The sequence below is a fragment of the Rhinopithecus bieti genome, unplaced genomic scaffold (assembly GCF_001698545.2).
Source record: "Rhinopithecus bieti isolate Rb0 unplaced genomic scaffold, ASM169854v2 scaffold_68522, whole genome shotgun sequence".
Taxonomy (NCBI): Eukaryota; Metazoa; Chordata; class Mammalia; order Primates; family Cercopithecidae; genus Rhinopithecus; species Rhinopithecus bieti.
In genome coordinates this window covers 11,504-30,730 of record NW_016825517.1, presented here as the reverse complement: position 1 = coordinate 30,730, position 19,227 = coordinate 11,504, and the positions used below count along the sequence as shown (strand labels likewise).

The 19,227-nt window shown below is 46.6% G+C and overlaps 1 protein-coding gene across 4 annotated transcripts; it reads left to right on the top strand.

Annotated features, from left to right (window-relative positions):
- The first annotated feature begins 9,627 nt into the window (after positions 1-9,627).
- Positions 9,628-18,048, top strand: MAGED2 (MAGE family member D2). Of its 4 annotated transcripts, none has more exons than XM_017863051.1 (13): positions 9,628-9,831; positions 11,332-11,405; positions 11,745-12,236; positions 12,863-13,171; positions 13,291-13,354; positions 13,615-13,694; positions 14,193-14,287; positions 14,972-15,051; positions 15,145-15,187; positions 15,513-15,575; positions 16,693-16,807; positions 17,281-17,723; positions 17,914-18,048. In XM_017863051.1, exons 2-12 carry the CDS (start codon positions 11,361-11,363, stop codon positions 17,713-17,715), a joined length of 1,821 nt encoding a protein of 606 aa, XP_017718540.1. In that variant the 5' UTR covers positions 9,628-9,831; positions 11,332-11,360; the 3' UTR covers positions 17,716-17,723; positions 17,914-18,048. The 4 variants fall into 4 exon arrangements, with proteins under 4 accessions (XP_017718540.1, XP_017718542.1, XP_017718541.1 ...); XM_017863053.1 differs by having other exon boundaries at positions 9,731-9,836; XM_017863052.1 differs by lacking the exon at positions 9,628-9,831 and adding an exon at positions 10,366-10,461.
- Positions 18,049-19,227: the final 1,179 nt, after the last annotated feature.

Genomic DNA, 19,227 nt, shown 5'->3' with positions numbered 1-19,227 from the left:
GATGCCACCTCTGGCCTAGATCTGTTGTTCACATCCAGAAGATCTGAGCCCGATCTCCAAACCCTTGCTCTTTCCTCCAGGTATCCCTTCTCTTGAGAGGGAGGGACCATCCTGAAGGGTGGGGAAGGCTCTGAATGTGGCATTGAGGCTCACACAAGCCAGGATTGTCCAGGAGCTGGGGCTGGCATCTTGCCTGGAGAAGGGCCAGTTCCATGCTTCCTTTTTTTCCCTCATCCAACTGTAAGATGAATGGAAACTAAACATACCAGAGCGCTGGGTCTGTCTGTTTGCTGTGTTGGCTCAGGGTGGGGTTTTTCTTTCCTATAAACATCCACAGGAGCCCAGTAACTGGGGCCAGAGAAAGGTCACTTAGCATTGATCATCTTAAAAAGGTAGCGGCGATGAGAGAGGGATTGGCAAGGCAAGCCCCCAATACTGGTCTTCCCTGGTATTGACTTTAGCCTAGTGCCTGGAGGGACTTACTCAGGATCCCACAACAATTTAGGGGTCCCACAGACATAATAAGACTTACAATCTCTAGAATAGCCAGAGGCCAAGACAAGCTGGAGCAGGGCTGAGAAAGAATATAACACAGTGGTTTCAAAACAGGCTTTGGACTCAGACCACCTGGGTTTGAATCTCAGTTCTGCCACTTACTGACTGTATAATATTGAGCATGTTATTTAACCTCACTGTAGCTTCAGTTTCTTCATCTATAAAATAAGAATAGTAATAGCATCTACTTCATAAAGTTCTTATGAAGATTGAGTTTGTACTTTGAGAGTGCTTGGCACATGGTAAGTGATCACTAAATAGCTGCTAGGAGGAGGGCAGGATGAGGTATAACAGAGATCAAAAGTGTGGAAACCTCCCTGTCCTTGGAGATCTGAGTGGAGGGAGAAAGGAGGAACTGAGGTGCTCTGGACTCAGGATCTGCAGGTCCTGTGGAGGGTAGGGGTGAGGAATGGGGCTGAGAAAAAGGAAAGGACTTGAAGGTCTACACAAGGACTATCAGCCTCAGTCAGAATCCTGCCACCCTGGCCCTCCCGCCTCCACCCATCCACACAGGGAGCATGGACAGCTCCAGTACTTACTCTCGGGGGCAAAATCTCTGACGACATTTTACAAACTACCCCAGGAACACTCAGATTTGTCCTAGGGCATTTGGCATCACAACAAAGTCTTCTCATTCTGGCACCTGTGGGTCCCCAAACCTGTCAGTTGCCACCTTCCACAAGTCCACACCAAGTTTCTTCTCAGGATTTCCTCATGAGGGAGAGCCTTAGCTAGAGAACAGCTCTGCTAGAGAACAGCTCTTAGCTAGAGAACAGCTCTGCAACAGAGAAAACTCCCATCAACTGCCGAGTCCTATTCTCTTAAATATGAATGAGTAGCCAAGGAGCCTCAAGCAAATTAAGGAAGCCTGTAGCATGAAAGCAAAATACTAAAAGAAACAAATAGAACAACTAACCCTAGAGCAGTTTGAGGATCTGGGAAACAAAAGAGAACTTCAGGGGAAAAATTGATACTATTCTCAATAAGATTCAAGAAGATACAACATGCATAAAACAAGAACTAGATGCCATAAAACAGGAACAATCAGAGAAAACAGAGATTCCTTAGAAATTAAAAGTAAGTTACTGAAATAATAAATTTCCCAGGACCAGGAAATGAGGAAATCTCCCAGAATGTAGGGCAAAAAAGCCAAGGCAACAGAAAATGTGAGAGAAAATTTAAGAGAGATGGATTAATCTAGCAAATTAAACATTTGAATAATAGGAGTAATTTTGTTTTCTAGACAGAGAAAACAAAACAATGAAGGAAACTTTAATGAAAATGTATTAGGCCAGATGTGGTGGCTCACATCTGTAATCCCAGCACTTTGGGAGGTTGAGGTGGGAGGATTGCTTGAGGCCAGGAGTTTGAGATTAGCCTGGCTAACATAGTGAGACTCTGACTCTACAAAAAAAAAGAAAAGAAATAGCCAGTCATGATGGCTCTCATCTGTAAATCCCAGCTGCTTGGAAAGCAGAGGTGGGAGGATTGCTTGAGCCCAGGAGTTCAAGGTTACAGTGAGCCATGGTTGTGCCACTATACTCCAGCTTGGGAGACAGAGTGAGACCTTGTCTCAAAAAATAGATATATTAGAAGTTATAATAATTTCCTACACCTGAAGAAGGAGCTCCACACAGGTGCCCAGAACAGCAAATCCAGGAAACAGTGAATCCAATTCAAGCAAAGACTGCAGCAGCCTCCTTACTGGTCCTCCTCCTTCAGCCTTCATCTTCCCCTTTTCTGCCTCCCACCAGTATATTTTTACAACAACCAGAGGGATCCTTTTGAAACCCAAGTCAGATCCTGTCCCCTTTCTGCTTAAAACTCTCCTGTGGATCCCACCTGTGGCTTACATGGCCCTATGTGAGAGGGGTCAGTGAGGCAAGCCCTCATTACCCATTTGACCCCATTTCCTATTACTTCCCTTCCTGCCTTCCTCCATCACTCTAGCAACTCTGGCCATTATGTTCTTCAAAAATGCCAGACATGGGGAAAAGAATGCCAGGAATGATCCTGTTCCATGGCCTTTGCAATGACTATTCTTTGTGCTTGGAATGTTTTCTCACCAAGTATCCACTTGGTTAGTTCTCTCACCTTATGCAAGTCTTTGCCCACATGCTACCTTTTCAGTGAGTATTTCCCTGACCAACCTATTTACTTATTTTTAATTTTTTTGTTATTGATGCATAATATTTGTACAAATTTATGGGATACATTGATATTTCGTTACATGCATAGAATGTGTAATAATCAAGTCAGGGTATTTAGGGTGTCCGTTGCCTTGAGTATTTATCATTTCTATGTGTTGGGAACATTTCAACTTATCTTTTCTAGCTATTTTGAAATATACGACACATTGTTATGACCAGCCTACTTAAAACTGATATTTTTCTCCATAGCACTTACAACACATTTTAATTTGAATACATTTTACTGATTTATCTTATTATCTTTTCTCTCTCCCTTACTAGAATCAGCTCCATGGGGGCCAAGGATTGCTATCTGTCTTCTTCACTGCCCTAGCCTAATCTCCCAGAACAGTACCTGGCACATGGTAGACACTCAAAAAATACTTGTTGAAGGAGTGAATACAAAAAAATTCAAGGAAAAGAGAAAGGCTTTTAGAAAGTGTGTGTGTGTGTGTGTGTGTGTGTGTGTGATTATTCAAGAAAGTCTTGGCCAAATACAAAGCAAAATAAAATGTAATATGATTATGAGCAGCTGATAAGAGTATAGGAAAGATTCCATTTGACCTCGATGCTAGAAACATTCTCCTCTGAGAGGCCCAAAGATTGTGACCTTGAACTTGAAGAGAAGGAAGTGTATTCCAGGCTCACTGCTTGGCTAGATTTTGAAAAATATTTACATAGCCATGATAATGTGAATGCTGTTTATTGGGTTTCAGGTCATAGAGTCAACCTGGAGAGACAAAGCAGGGAAGATCTGATTGTGGCTGCAGAACAGAATGTAAATGTTAATAGCCAGGGCAATGTAAAAGGAAAGATAAAACTGACAATGTGGGACATTGAATGGGCAGGGGGAGGGTTGTAGCCATAATATCCTTGTCTTAAAAAGTGGGGAGTCAAAACTATCTGTCAAAATGGATGGAATACAAATAGAGGTCTGAGTATATCTTTTCAAGTTACAAAATTAACCAAAAACAAAAAAGGAACATCAGTGTTAACCATTGCAGGGGAGTAGAGGGAAAAGTGAGGCACTGTACATAAACAAAATCCTTACTGCCATCTCTGGGATATTGTCTAATTTTTTTTTTTAAAGAACCATTACATACACATTATCTAGAGTTGTAAAGGGAACCAACAGTAGAGCTGAAACTAAAAACTGTTAAAAGTTGGCTTTGAGGGGGTGGGATGGAGATGGGGAGGGTTGAGGCAGGGGACTATTAGTTTTTGTCATATGATCTTCTGTACTATTTCATTTGTTGTCATGTACAAGCATGGAATTCATAGAAATCAAATGTCAAAAACTGCATGTTGATCTCATAACAATGAAATAATTATATTTCCTATGACACTTTATGACAATATCTAAATGGGCATATGGATATTCAGTGAGATGTGCCTCCACAGATGAAAAACATACTGTAATGTGCCTAGCATATGTCTGTGAAAGGGTATTCTGGGACTTAAATCATTGGACAAAGTATAGTGTAGTTAAGGCTTTGGTATTTGATATTCCACTGACTTGGGTTCAAGTCCTCTCTGTGCCACTCATTGGTCGCCTTGCCTTGGGCAAGTTACCTCTCTCACTTTTAATATTGCCATCTGTGAAATGAGGCTAATGTTCACACAGTATAAAAATAAACCCCTTAAGAGCAAGGGCCACCTCTGTAGTGGTGTCTAATACATAGTTGGTGCTCATTTTCTGTTGAATGGCCTAATCATAGCTCACAAGTTTGTGCTGAGGAAGGACTCAATATACAGAGAACAGGGGAGAATGAGGGTTAGTCCAAAAATAGGTAGCAGGTTTCCTCATCTATGGGAAATTTGTCTTTTGTTAAACAAAATGTCATTTTTGCTGTGGAAAGGTAGCCCTTAGGGCTTAGAGTGAAACGAAGTTAACTAAATTGCCCTGCATGTAAAAGGGGAAAAAATGAGATTTCACCAACAGCTCAAGAAAGAAGGCATAGGCCAGGTACGGTGGCTCATGCCTGTAATCCCAACAATTTGGGAGGCTGAGGCGGGCAAATCGCTTAAGCCTAAGAATTTGTAACCAGCCTGGGCAACATGGTGAAACCCCGTCTCTACCAAAAATACAAACAAACAAAAAACCCAAAAATTAGTAGGGCATGGTGACATGTGCCTGTAGTCCCAGCCACTTCTGGAGGCTGAGGTGGGAGGATCACTTGAGCCCAGGAGGTGGAGGTTGCAGTGAGCCAGGATCATACCACTGCACTTCAACCAGGGTGACAGAGTGAGACCGTGGGGGAGGTGGGGGGAAGAGAGAGAGAGAGAGAACATAGGAGCCTGGAAATGGAAAGGAGAGAAGTTGCCAGCATGTTGGAGGACAGAAAGGGTCCAACAGGGGTGGGGCACAGGGCCTAGGAGAAGTAACAATTATTAGGCCTTTTCCAATGGTAGGAATGGCTATGGAACTCTGAAGAACAAGAAAGTTCGATGTCCAATTTAAAGTTGATTTCTATGCTGAGCTGCATGGTTTAAATGACTAAAGAAGTGATGGGCAGCCTTAAAAGGAAACCTTTGCTACCCTCTCCCAAATTTTCCAAAATTCAGAGATACGGATTCTGTATAGTTTGGGAGAAGGTAAATGTGCTAGGATAGGATTGGTGGTGGGTATATTCTGGGCTTTCCAGTTGAGCTTAGGGATCTGGAGTCTTGGATGCCTGTGGGATTAGACAGTTCCGTCTCGACATTCTGCACTAAGCAATCCTTAGCCTGCCTTTCCTTATCTCCAGAACAGAGCTGCCTGATAACAGCCTTTCATCTTTCCTCTTAGTTGATATGTAGGATCTATATGATCTCAGATATTTCTATACTGATCTATGGGTGCTAGAAATGCGCCTGAGACCCAGTGACCTAGGTTCTTCAGAGTTTATGGGTGGATGATAAAGATCAAGATTCCAAGAGTTCACAAGGAGAAGGTGGGAGGAAATCTCTCTGGTCAAAGGGTAAAGATTATGAACTAATTTGTCTTTTCTCCCCTGATGAGGTTGCCTCCTGCCCTCTGATCCCCAGGTCATAAGATAAGGGTGTTAATGATATTATGTTATGAAGGTGGTGGAATTGAGAGGGGTCTGGGGAAGTTTGGGTTTGACAATCTTTGGGAATGCCTCTCTGATAGATTTGGATGAGATTTTTCCTGACTTCCTGAATCCAATAGTATCTCCTAAGGTTCTGACTCTGTATTCCTTTAAGTTACCCCAGGATCCCAAAGACCACAAGTGGGACCGAAAACATTGTGAAACTTAAAATGTTGGAGGTTGTAACCTAGTGTAGATATACCGGAAGTGTAGTTGTAACAGAGGGTCTTCCCCATGGGGACAAAATTGCTTAACAAAGGCTCCTAGGCAAGAGAAGGCAGAGCATATCTGGTAATAGTGAAGTGTTCTGTTTAGGTGGAATATAGGCAACTATATCTAGTACTTTCAGAAAAACAGCAGGAAAAAGGCTGAAAACTCAGTCAGGGCTGGATTTTGGGAGAGCCTTGAAATCAAACTCAGGCGTTTCTTGGGGAAGCATTCCATACCCATTGTCATGAATACCTCACCTGCTATTCATATCTCAACTCACTGTAATCAGGAGACTGCTGCATGGAATAGACTCTGAAATAACAATGGCTTAAATAAGACATATATCTATTTGCCTCGCCTAAAAGAAACCCAGAGGTAGGCAGTTCACGTTGGCTTCATGAAATTGTTATGGATCCAGATTCTTTTTAGTTTACTAATCCAGTATCCTTAGAGTGTGACCCTAGTCCTCATGGCCTTTATTCTGGGAGGCTATGTATCTAGCTAAAAATCAGATGGCTTATTACTAAGGAAGAAGGGAGCATGGATATCAGAGTAAGCAATTAGCAATCTATGCCACAAACATGTGCACTGAAACTATTCCTTCCAAGGTCACCAGAGACCACCACTTGATCGTCAAAGTCCCCAGACATTTTTTCAGGTCTTACTTTTCTTGATTCTTGGCAACATTCATCACTATTGACCTTGACTCCCCCCTCCTTTCAAAACAATCTCTTCCCTTACTTTTGTGACACTCCTTTCTCCTTTTTTTTTTTTTTTTTTTATGGTGTCTTGCTCTATCACCCAGGCTGGAGTGCAATGGCACAATCTCGGCTCACTGCAACCTCTATCTCCCAGGTTCAAGCGATTCTCCTGCCTCAGCTTCCCGAGTAGTTAAGACTACAGGTGTGCTCCCCGACACCCAGCTCATTTTTTGTATTTTTAGTAGAGATGGGGTTTCACCATGTTGACCAGGCTGGTCTTGAACTCCTGACCTCAGGTGATCTGCCCACCTCGGCCTCCCGAAGTGCTGGGATTACAGGTGTGAGCCACCACGCCCGGCCCTCTCCTGTTTTTCCTCTATGCCTCTTTGGTCACTCCTTATCAACCTCTTTCATGAGTTCCTTTTCCTCCACCTATACCAAAGATGCTTTTAGGCTGCAGGGCTCTTCCGTGGGCCCATGTCTCTTCTAGCACTGTGCATTCACCGGGGTGCTGTTGCCCTTTCTCATGAATTAAAGAACTATTTATGTACTGATGACTCCTAGAACTATAGCCTCAGCCTAGACCACTTCTCTGAGCTTCAGACATGTATATTCAACTGCCTGTGGTACATTTCCGCATGGACATGCCACAGGTGCCTTAAAAGCAATGGTCAGTTCTCCTCTAACCTGCTCCTCAAACCCGCTCTTCCTTCAGTATTCCTGATCTCAGTGAGAGGAGTTACCATTCACACAATCTCTCTAATCAGATCGCCAAGAGTTCCCTTTGACACTCCGCTCCTCCTTGCCCTTCTCTTCACAATCCAGTTACTCAAGTCCAATTACTTTTTACTTCTTTACTATCTCCTTTATTCAATCACTTCTCACTACCTGCCACCACTCTAGGTCAAAGCACAATCATTGCTTACCTAGATGACTACAAAAGGCATAAGTACTCTCCCTGTTTCCAAGACAACACCTATTCCATACTCCATATAGCAGCTAGGTGTTCTTTCTAAAACACAAACCTATGCTGTATCCTTGCCTAGAATCCTTTAATAACTCCTGGGTGCTCTCAGGATCAAGACCAAAGTCCTTATCTTGGCATTCAAAACTTGCCAACTTGCCACGATTTGGAAGGGATGGGGAATTTGAGATGCCAGAAATAGAAGAAAAGGAGGCGCTATGTCTAGTGTGGATAAGGGAGAAAATCTAGGAGGCAAGAACATGGTGAACTGATATCACACACTTGGAGAAAGCAATAATTCAGAGAAAGAGAAAAGACAGGAAAACAGAAGCCTGCCTTGAATATGCAAGAAATTTGTGTGTGTGTCTATCTTGAATTATCCATAGAACATAGGGATTCATGATATGTTATTTACACAGTAAAAGGTGACCACATAAAGCAGGAGACTTGTGTCCATTTGAATTACATTTATATGTGGAAAGGCATTGAATATTATTTCCGCAACTAACTGTTGTGCTGAATTTTATTATGGTTTCTAATAACTTTTTAGTTGATGCTCTTGGGTTTTCCAGGTCTGCATTTATATATTCAGTAATTAATGATGATTTGTCTACTTCCTATTATTTTACATCTTATTTTGTTCTCTTGAATAGATCCAATTGCTTATGTGAATTTATTATGTGAGAGAGGTGCCATTTCAAAGCAGAGAGGGAAAAGATGGATTAGTTTGCACATGATGTAGGGGTAAGAGACTATGATTTTGGAGAGTAATCAAGCTGAATCCGTATAGAAAATAAATTTTGAAATGATCAAACATCTAATATAAATAATAAAGCCACAAAAGTGCTTCAAAAAAAAATGGGGATTTTATTTTATTTTATTTTATTTTTTTTGAGACGGAGTCTCGCTCTGTCACCCAGGCTGGGGTGCAGTGGCCAGATCTCAGCTCACTGCAAGCTCCGCCTCCCGGGTTCACGCCATTCTCCTGCCTCAGCCTCCCCAGTAGCTGGGACTACAGGCGCCGCCACCTCGCCCGGCTAGTTTTTTGTATTTTAGTAGAGACGGGGTTTCACCGTGTTAGCCAGGATGGTCTCGATCTCCTGACCTCGTGATCCGCCCGTCTTGGCCTCCCAAAGTGCTGGGATTACAGGCTTGAGCCACCGCGCCCGGCCTGGGGATTGTTATAGGAACATGAAAAGCATCTTTAAGCAAGCAGCAGGATCCAGTTGTGATGAAGGAAAAATGGATATATTTGACTACATAATAATTAAACATTTTGTTTGGCAAAATTATCATAAATAACATGAAAATATTTGTAATATGTGACACGTACACGAGAGACATTGCTAGTGGGAACGCTATTCCATGTACTTTTTAGGAGTAAGTTGACAAATTTTGTATCTTTTGTTATCAAAATGGAAGACTTTTTTTGTAGCATTTGAGCTAGCAAAAAATACCATAAACAAAAAAAAAGTGCCCCAAACAATCTAAATGTACATGTGTACTGGACTGGTTCAATAAATTATGGGACATCTATACAAGAAAATATCATGCAACTGTTTAGAAAAATGTGCACCAACGGAAAGATTTTTTATATATAACTGGAAAAAACAGGTCGCAGAACAGAAGGTATGTATAGTGTACCATTTGTCGGAGAGAGAACCTGAATAATTAGTATACGAATAGAAAAAAAATCTGGATAGCAAAATATTAATAGTGGTTATTTCTGGGAGATAAGAGTGGCCTTTCATTGGTATGTTATATATTACTGCATTGTTTTAAGTTTTACAACAACAACAACAAAACAACATATTACCTTTGTAATAAGAAAAAATGAAAATATAAAAATAAATTCAATGAATGACTTTCTTTCGGGGGCGGTTTGGGTTGGAAGAGTTTCAGACTGAGCCTGGTACAGTGGCATAAACATGGGCTTTGGCGTCAGACAGCCCTGAGCAGGGCCCCATTGCCCCACCCCCGAGGAAGGCGAGGGGGGGTGGCAGGGGGCTGCGGAAAGGGGCTGGGCTGGGTTGGGCTGTCTGCAGCTCTAGTCCAGGAGGCTGAGACTTCGAGAGGGACTTAGAGAAGGCAGACGCATCCCGAACTCGCTGGAGGACAAGGTGAGGTGCGTTGAGATTGGGGTTTTATGGAGGTCATACAGTGGTTCCAGACCCCTCGAACCCATAGCCAGGCAGATGAGCAATTCTTACTGCACCACTGCAGCTGAAGCAGAGGTGACCTGGAGTGGTGTGTAGGCAATGAGGACGACTGAGAAAGTAGTAGGCTGTACAGACTGGGAGCAGAGACGAGCGGAGGAGGAGGGGAGGAAAACGGGGAACCGGGAATGTTGGGAGGGGGACGAGGAATACAAGGAGGGAGGGGAACACTAAGGGGGAGTGAAGATCCAGAGAAGAGAATCGGGGATGCAGAGAGGGGTTAAGGAATACTGAGGGGCAGGGTGTGCAATCGTAACACGGAGGAGGATGTAAGGAATGGGAAGAGGGAATTCTGGAGTAAATAGAAAATGTGAGGTGGGAATAGGGAGTAAGGAGCCGGGCTAAGGGAATACGGAGGGGGGCATAAGGAATGAGGAGCAGGGAGCGGGGGAGGGGCAGACAGGCTGGGACGGAGGCCCCCTAGGGAGGCGGAAAGGGGCGGGACCACTTCCGGCCTAGAGAGGGGAGGGCAGTCTCTGAGTTTCAGAGGGGCTTGGAGTGAGTGGACGCTCTCAGGAATTGTAGGAGGACGAGGTGAGCAGCCGGGCCGGCTTTTGGATGAGAGCCCCGCTAGGGGTCGGCCCCACCCTCTGGGATCTGGAGAAAACCTGTCATAAGGATCGGATCGTACCGGATCCATCCGGCTGGGAAGGGAGGGGACTGGACCCGGTTTGGCCGGGCCCAAGATGGAATCACTAGCTCAATATTTATTTGAGGAGGGGGTGTAATAGGGAAGGGGCGGAACCAAGATGCGCCTGTTTGGAGGGGGGCGTGTTAGGAAGAAGGGCGAGGCCAAGGAGACACTGGACTCGGTAGGGCGTGAGTAGGGGAGGGGCCGGGCCCACCAGACACTGCGACAATTTTGGAGGAAGGCTTGTTGGGCAGGGGGCGGGACCGAATGGTACTGCGGACCTGGAGAGGGGCGTGTGTCGGGGCAGAGTGCCAGACTGAGACCACGATCATTGCGCATGCGCACTATGTATCGCTAGAAAGGGGCGTGTTGAGAAGGGCCAGCACTGAGACGAGCCAGCTGCTGAATGCGCATGTGCACGGTGGACATCAAAGAAAGGGCTCGTGCTAGGAAAGCGGGCGGGGCTGAGAACGGCCCTGCAGCCGACGCGCATGCGCTCTATCGACCTGCGGCTGGGTGGGGGGTGCACTGGGAAAAGGGGCGGGGTCCTCAGAGCTGCCGCGCTGGCACATCTTCCTGGAGAAGGGGAGGGTGCGGCTGCAGAGAATTGAGACTTAGAAGCTTTGGATTCCTTTATCTGAGAACGGAGGCGTTGTGGGTGGTGGAGGGGGTTGGAATTGGGGACCTACGGAAGGTAAGGATCAGCCTCCAGGCACAACAGGGGAGAGGACGTTCAGTGGGCTTCAACTTGACCCAGGCCTTCTCCTCTTCAGGCTCAGTTCTTGCCAGGCCAAATTGAGACATGTCTGACACAAGCGAGAGTGGTGCGGGTCTAACTAGCTTCCAGGTAAGGCCTCTTTCTGTCCTTTTCCAGCTGCTTTTCCTCTCCAACCCTTGTTGCTGCCCCAAGTCCCTTGGCTCTTCCCCTCCCATCCTTGTCCTTCTCCACCTACTTTCCTGCCTGGGTGTCCCCCTGCCCAGTGGAGGGAGGGAGAGAAGGTGGGCGGGCCCCTCTTCTGCCCTCAGTTCTTGCTCAGAGGAAAGGGAGGCCTTGTTGGGCTGAGGTGGTCAGAGCACACCGCAGGTAGGAGTACAGGTCAGAGTAGTGTGGCCTTGGAATTTTGGAGCCATTTGCTTAGTTGGGGGTGGGGAGAAGGTCTGTGAACTTCCCTGCTTCCTCTTGCAGGCTGAAGCTTCAGAAAAGGACAGTAGCTCGATGATGCAGACTCTATTGACAGTGACCCAGAATGTGGAGGTCCCAGAGACACCGAAGGCCTCAAAGGCACCGGAGGTCTCAGAGGATGTGAAGGTCTCAAAAGCCTCTGGGGTCTCAAAGGCCACAGAAGTCTCAAAGACCCCAGAGGCTCAGGAGGCACCTGCCACCCAGGCCTCATCTACTACTCAGCTGACTGATACCCAGGTTCTGGCAGCTGAAAACAAGAGTCTAGCAGCTGACACCAAGAAACAGAATGCTGACCCGCAGGCTGTGACAATGCCTGCCACCGAGACCAAAAAGGTCAGCTGTGTGGCTGATATGAAGGTCAATACCAAGGCCCAGGAGACTGAGGCTGCTGCCTCTCAGGCCCCAGCAGATGAACCTGAGCCTGAGAGTGCAGCTGCCCAGTCTCAGGAGAATCAGGATACTCGGCCCAAGGTCAAAGCCAAGAAAGCCCGAAAGGTAAGGCCTCTTCAGTCACCACCCTTCGTTTTCTACTCCTCTCCTCTCAGTTGGTTGATTTGTTCTACAAACATTTAGAAAGATCCCTGTGCTCATCAGGGCTGTGGGGGCCACTGAAAGTAATGTGATGTAATTCCTGTCTTCAGAGAGCTTGCAGACTGATGGGGAGATGAGACAGGAATACACATAACTGCAATCTGAATATAATGCAGTTTATATTTACATAGTAGCTGCCCTGTGTTAGGACTTGAGCTAAGCACATTTATGCAGGTTATCTCATTAAATCCTGAAAGTAATTCTCATAGCCCCAATTTTATAGAGAAGGAAGCTGAGTTCCAGAGAGGTGAAGCAGTTTGTCTAGGATGGTTCAGGCAGAGCCTGTAGTGGGCACAGAAAGAGAAGAAGACTCAGCCTCCACCCACCCTTGGTTTGCTCCTGGCCTGCTAGGCAGATGAAACGCTTGCTTGGAAGTCAGTGAGAAACAAACCCAGGGTTCAGCATGGCCAACATCTATTGAGTCAGGCTGTTACTACAGGGATGGGATTGGCGGGTGCTTCCTGGAAGAGACAGGGAGAGGAAAAGGACCACTTGTTTCATCTGGTGATGTTGAGCTTCTGTTGATGCAGGTGAAGCATCTGGATGGGGAAGAGGATGGCAGCAGTGATCAGAGTCAGGCTTCTGGAACCACAGGTGGCCGAAGGGTCTCAAAGGCCCTAATGGCCTCAATGGCCCGCAGGGCTTCAAGGGGTCCCATAGCTTTTTGGGCCCGCAGGGCATCAAGGACTCGGTTGGCTGCTTGGGCCCGGAGAGCCTTGCTCTCCCTGAGATCACCTAAAGCCCGTAGGGGCAAGGCTCGCCGTAGAGCTGCCAAGCTCCAGTCATCCCAAGAGCCTGAAGCACCACCACCTCGGGATGTGGCCCTTTTGCAAGGGAGGGTAAGAATTCTTTCCTTTTTACTCTGCCTTTTCTACTGCCTTGGCTGCCCTTTTCTTTGCCATCGTCTCAAGTTTTCAGCAAACTTTTTTGGTCTTTCCATCGTTTTCTACTCTGCCAGGCAAATGATTTGGTGAAGTACCTTTTGGCTAAAGACCAGACGAAGATTCCCATCAAGCGCTCAGGTAAAGTCCTACCAATCCTCCCTCTACCCTGAGCTCTGCCCTCCATTGCCCTTGCACCATGGTGCTGGGGATATCCGCTGCTCTTATGCTTATATATCTGTCCTCCCAAAGTTCTAATTTGGCAGTGCTAGCATCTCTGTTGATAAGCGCAGAACCTGGTTATGCCACTCTTGGTGTGGTTGGCAAAGAGTCTATAGCTTGGGCATCAGGGCCACCTGGCATCTCTTTAGTCAGGCGCTTACACCACTTTCCCCTTGCAGACATGCTGAAGGACATCATCAAAGAATACACTGATGTGTACCCTGAAATCATTGAACGAGCAGGCTATTCCTTGGAGAAGGTGAAGGGGCAGCCCTGGGGGATGGGCACAGTGGGGAAGCCTTGAATTGAACAAAAATGTGCAAGTCCCTTCTCAGGGGAACCAAAGAGACCTGCTAATCCAGCTCCATCACTATGCTGAGGGGCAGACAATGGCCTAGGGAGGGGTGTAGATGAGCGATGGGTCACACAGCAAGTCAATAGTAAAAGTACAGTTAGGACCCAAGACACCCAACTTAGTCCTGGCTTCTGTCCACAGCTCATGCCATGTATTTCAGATTTCACCCCTCCCTTTCATTCCCCATTCTCTGTCTCCCTAGATTCCCACTCATCGCAAAGATGATGATGACAATAGTACATTTGCTGCGTGTTTACTGGGTGCCAGGCACTTAGCTATGTACTTTGTGTGCATTATCTCACTGATTTCTCACACATGCAAAACTCCTAGGTACATAGGGAGCTGCAGCATGCCCCGGAAGCTGAATTTTGTCATCTCATAAGCTGTTCTTCTCATCTACAGGTATTCGGGATTCAACTGAAGGAAATTGATAAGAATGATCACTTGTACATTCTTCTCAGCACCTTAGAGCCCACTGATGCGGGCATACTGGGAACGTAAGCTGGGAAAGGGCTGAGGTGTGGGGGGCTTCTGCTTTGGCCATGTGCTGCTACCCCTTCTTTGTCCTACTTCCCCCATCCTCTTAGAGAGGCAGGAAAGACAGGGACTCAAAAGCCCCATCCCAGTTCCCATGCATAGTTGGAGCCCTGCTCACAGTAGTGATGCCTGATTATGATTGACTGAAGGGTGTAGGAGCCTGGGGTGGGACATTCCTGCTGTCAGCTTTGCTGTTTCTATAGAAGCTTCCCAGGAAAGCAGGCCTGTCGTTGCTTGCCTCTTCCTACTGGGTGCCTGGCCTGGCCTTGGCAGAGTGGTTCTCAAGGAGGGCTTCCTGGTGTGGGTATATCAGGATGCATGAAGCACAGGAGTGTCAGTGGGGCTGAAGGTTCTGGGAGAGAAAGAAGGGATTCACATTGACTGAGTGCTTGTGTTGTACCAGGTTGACTACCATTCTTCTGTCTTCTTGGAAACCCAGGGAAGGGAGAATATGATTTTTCTATTTTATTGAATAGTTAACTGAGGCTTGCGAGTCTAAGTGCCTTGCCCAGGGTGGCATAGAGCTGGAAGCAGAGACTGGGCAGAATTCTGTATCTGAGGAATCTGGGAGAGGCTAGCCTAGTGAGCTGGCTGGTGTGTCTATGGTGGCTGCTGGACATAAACCTCTCCTGTTATTTCTCTAGGACTAAGGACTCACCCAAGCTGGGTCTGCTCATGGTGCTTCTTAGCATCATCTTCATGAATGGAAATCGGTCCAGTGAGGGTGAGTGGCTGGGCATGCAGCTGAATGGGTGGCCATGGTCTGGATTCCATGTGTTCAATTTCTGTCCCTGTCTCCTCTTGCCTCCCCTCGCAGCTGTCATCTGGGAGGTGCTGCGCAAGTTGGGGCTGCGCCCTGGGTATGATTGGGCTCTCTCAGCGCTTGCTGTCCGTGTTGTCCTTTGGCAAGAGAGGATGGTCCTAGGATTGCATCAGTCTGGTGGTCTGGTGGAGCGGGTGGGGTGCTGGACTGGGTAGAGGGCCCAAGGTTCTGACCTGGGTGGATGATGGGCAAATGGTCCTGAACTCTCTGCTCCCTCTATCAGTGTCCCTTGGGCTTCTATGGAGCTTCCCTCTTGTGCTGGAAACCTCTTTTCTATCTTGGAAATGCCTCTGCCCACATCTGGGAAGTGTCACAACCTTGAATGAATGTATTTGTTTATTTATTTTCTTTTCTTCTCTCAGGATACATCATTCACTCTTTGGGGACGTGAAGAAACTCATCACTGATGAGTTTGTGAAGCAGAAGTAAGTATCTGTCTGGTGTTCATGTGTTCCATGCATTTGGCCTATTTCAGAACTGAGTGATAAAGCCATGGTGCCTGCATGCATGTGTCTATGTGTGTATGTATTTGCATATTTGCATGTATGCAGGTGGTAGATTATTCCTTGGGTGGTGATGGGAAACAGAAGCAGCATATGTTTCCTGATCTGTTACATGTACCTCAACATTTGTCTTGAGACCAGTTCTGCAAGGGAGGGATTATCATTACCATCACTGTATGTATGCAGAAACTGAGGCTTAGAGAGGCGAAGTCATTTGGTCAGGGTTACACAGGTAGCAAGTAGAAGAGTTGTGTTTAGAACTTGGCTCCAAAGCCTTAGTTCTTTTTACTCTGCTAACTAGAGCTTCATAGAAATTAATTTCCATAAAGAAATGACATAGAATGGTAGCCTCAGGCAACCAGGTACCATGCTGGGGAGTTGACTTGTACGTCTCATTTCATTTTCATAATTACCCTGCAGCTATCATCCCTTCCCCGTTTTACAGTTGAGAGACCTGGGGCTCTGAGGGGGAGATCTGAGCATGGCCCACAACTGGTATGGGCCTGGAGTCCAGTCCTCTTGAATTTCTGGTCAAGGCTTACCTATCCTTGGTCCTTGGAGGACATTTGAGCACTCACACAGCCACACGCATGTGCACACAGAAACATACACACACACACAAAGGGTCAGGAATTCAACATTTGTGAAGCATGCTGCTATTGGCTATTCTTCCTCTGTAGTCTTTCTGGTCATTTTCTGTGGTAGACCTTTCCGGGCTTGGCCAGTCTGAGGCCAAGACACTTGCAGTGGGGTGTGCTCAGAGCAGGGGGCCCAAAGAATGGCTCCTCTGTTTACAACACACCCGACAGGAGTCTGGGGTCATTGTGATGAGGGCCTCAAACTTGTGGCTTCCCTATGAACAAATGTCCCCCCACACCTCTGTGTGGCTTCTGGTCAAGACCAGTGGGATAGGGCTCAATATTGGAAGAAAGACTGCAGTAATTAGTGGATAATGTTGCCATCTGGAGCCTGTCCAGTCTATGCATGGGTAGGCCATGAATGGTCTTAGAAATAAAGGCTTTAAACCTCTCTTTCCAAGGTACCTGGACTATGCCAGAGTCCCCAATAGCAATCCCCCTGAATATGAGTTCTTCTGGGGCCTGCGCTCTTACTATGAGACCAGCAAGATGAAAGTCCTCAAGTTTGCCTGCAAGGTAATTGGAGAGCTGCCTGAGCTCGGCAAGTCAAGAGCATGGGGTGCCCCTGGCTGGGGCAGGCTGTGTGCAGAGCAGTCTGAAGTTCAAATCTGAATGTTTTGGTGCTTCTGTTAATTGTCAAAACACTGTAACAGGTACTTTATCTGAATCATTTCAGCTTTAAAACCTGATATGTCATTGCCCTGTTACAGATGAGAAAACTGAGGCCCAGAGAGGTTGGTAGGTGGCATGTCCAAAGTCATGGAGCTAGTAAATGTCAGAGCAGGGATGGAATATTAGGTGCATAATTACTGGTAATACTGTATTATTACTCTTACCTTTTTACACTAAGCATGTAGCATAGCGCCTAGCATAAAGAGTAGATGCTTAATCCTCTTATGCTCCTTCTGATGGTTATTTACATAGTAATACTGTATTATTACTATGGCTTAATCCCTCTGTGCTCCTTCTGATGGTTATTTTTGTTTCAGGTACAAAAGAAGGATCCCAAGGAATGGGCAGCTCAGTACCGAGAGGCGATGGAAGCGGATTTGAAGGCTGCAGCTGAGGCTGCAGCTGAAGCCAAGGCGAGGGCCGAGATTAGAGCTCGAATGGGCATTGGGCTTGGCTCGGAGAATGCTGCCGGGCCCTGCAACTGGGACGAAGCTGATATTGGACCCTGGGCCAAAGCCCGGATCCAGGCGGGAGCAGAAGCTAAAGCCAAAGCCCAAGAGAGTGGCAGTGCCAGCACTGGTGCCAGTACCAGTACCAATAACAGTGCCAGTGCCAGTGCCAGCACCAGTGGTGGCTTCAGTGCTGGTGCCAGCCTGACCGCCACTCTCACATTTGGGCTCTTCGCTGGCCTTGGTGGAGCTGGTGCCAGCACCAGTGGCAGCTCTGGTGCCTGTGGTTTCTCCTACAAGTGAGATTTCAGGTATCTGCCTTGGTTTCAGTGGGGACATCTGGGGCTTGTGGGGCTGGGATGAGGAGCTGGATGATTCTAGGAAGGCCCAAGCTGGAGAATGATGTGGAGAGTGTGCCAAGACACTGCTTTTGGCATTTTATTCCTTCGTGTTTGCTGGATGTCAATTGACCCTTTTATTTTCTCTTACTTGTGTTTTCAGATATTGTTAATCCTGCCAGTCTTTCTCTTCAAGCCAGGGTGCATCCTCAGAAACCTACTCAACACAGCACTCTAGGCAGCCACTATCAATCAATTGAAGTTGACACTCTGCATTAAATCTATTTGCCATTTCTGAGTTTATTGCTTTTTTTGGTGGGCTGTCACATTTTGGTATCACATTTAAAAATGAATGAGTTGGGAAAGTTTCCGCCTCAGTCTGTGTTTAGTTTGAGGTGATATTGTTGGATTCCCAGGAGTGAGATTAACACACCTTTCTGGGATAGATTGGGCCTCACGTCTAGCCTTCAGGGTGGTGGGATTTTAGTGGGGTGGAGTTAAAGAGATTGTAGTTACAGAGGACACACTTTGAAGGTGAGGCTTGAGGTCGGCAAGTCTGGAGGAGAAAGCATAAGTAGAGGAGACTGGACATCAAATATAGAATCTCTTTTTGAGAAATTTGAATGAGGAGAGAGAGAGGTACAGAGCTAAATGGAGATACAGGAACAAGGGAACATTTTCTTGGGGAAGGAGAGAGACTTGAGTAGGGAGGAGCCAATGGAGAGGAAGAAGTTGAAGATTGACTTCTGCAGCCCAGTCCTGGAGGAGGTGAGAGGAGTTGGGTTGTGGGAAGGCCTGGGAGAAGGGACTACTCAGATAGGACTCAGGGAGGGGGACTGTGAGAGGATGTTGAGCAGTAGGGAGGCCCCGATAGAGGATGGAGCCCATGATTTTTGGGGAAACGTAGCAAGGTGCTCAGTAATCTTGGTATGGGAACCATGAAGATGAGTGTTGGTTTATTCCAAGGTTTGGGTTCTGTTGTTTGGATCTGGAATAAGAACAAACACAGGACCAGGGCAGTGACTGTATGAGTCTGTTCCTTCACCACTGTGTCCATGGTACCCGACATGTAGTAGTTGTACACAGAGTGGGGGAAGAAATGGACCATGGGATCCAGGCAGGCTTGGGGAGGAGAGATGAGGAGAGTGTGTGATAGATTGGGGGACAGTACAGGAGTCTGTGGATATCTCTGTGAGTGATGTGCATCTGACAGTGCAGAAATCTCAGTGAAGTCCTCATTAGGAGTGCCTGCTATATGTTTGGCAGCATTCCAGGTATCTGGAAAGGGGTATTGAGAGAATAAGAAGTGTGATCTGGGGGACTAGTCAGACAGTGGGATTGTATTTAGGAAGTCACAGCACAGAGAGCTCTGGGTGATGGTGAGGTTCAAGGAATGGGTAGTCGAAGGGTAGAGATGCTTCCTGCAGATGCGAAGTCAGTGGTCTGGGAGGCTAGGGTACTGGTTGGGTTATCCATG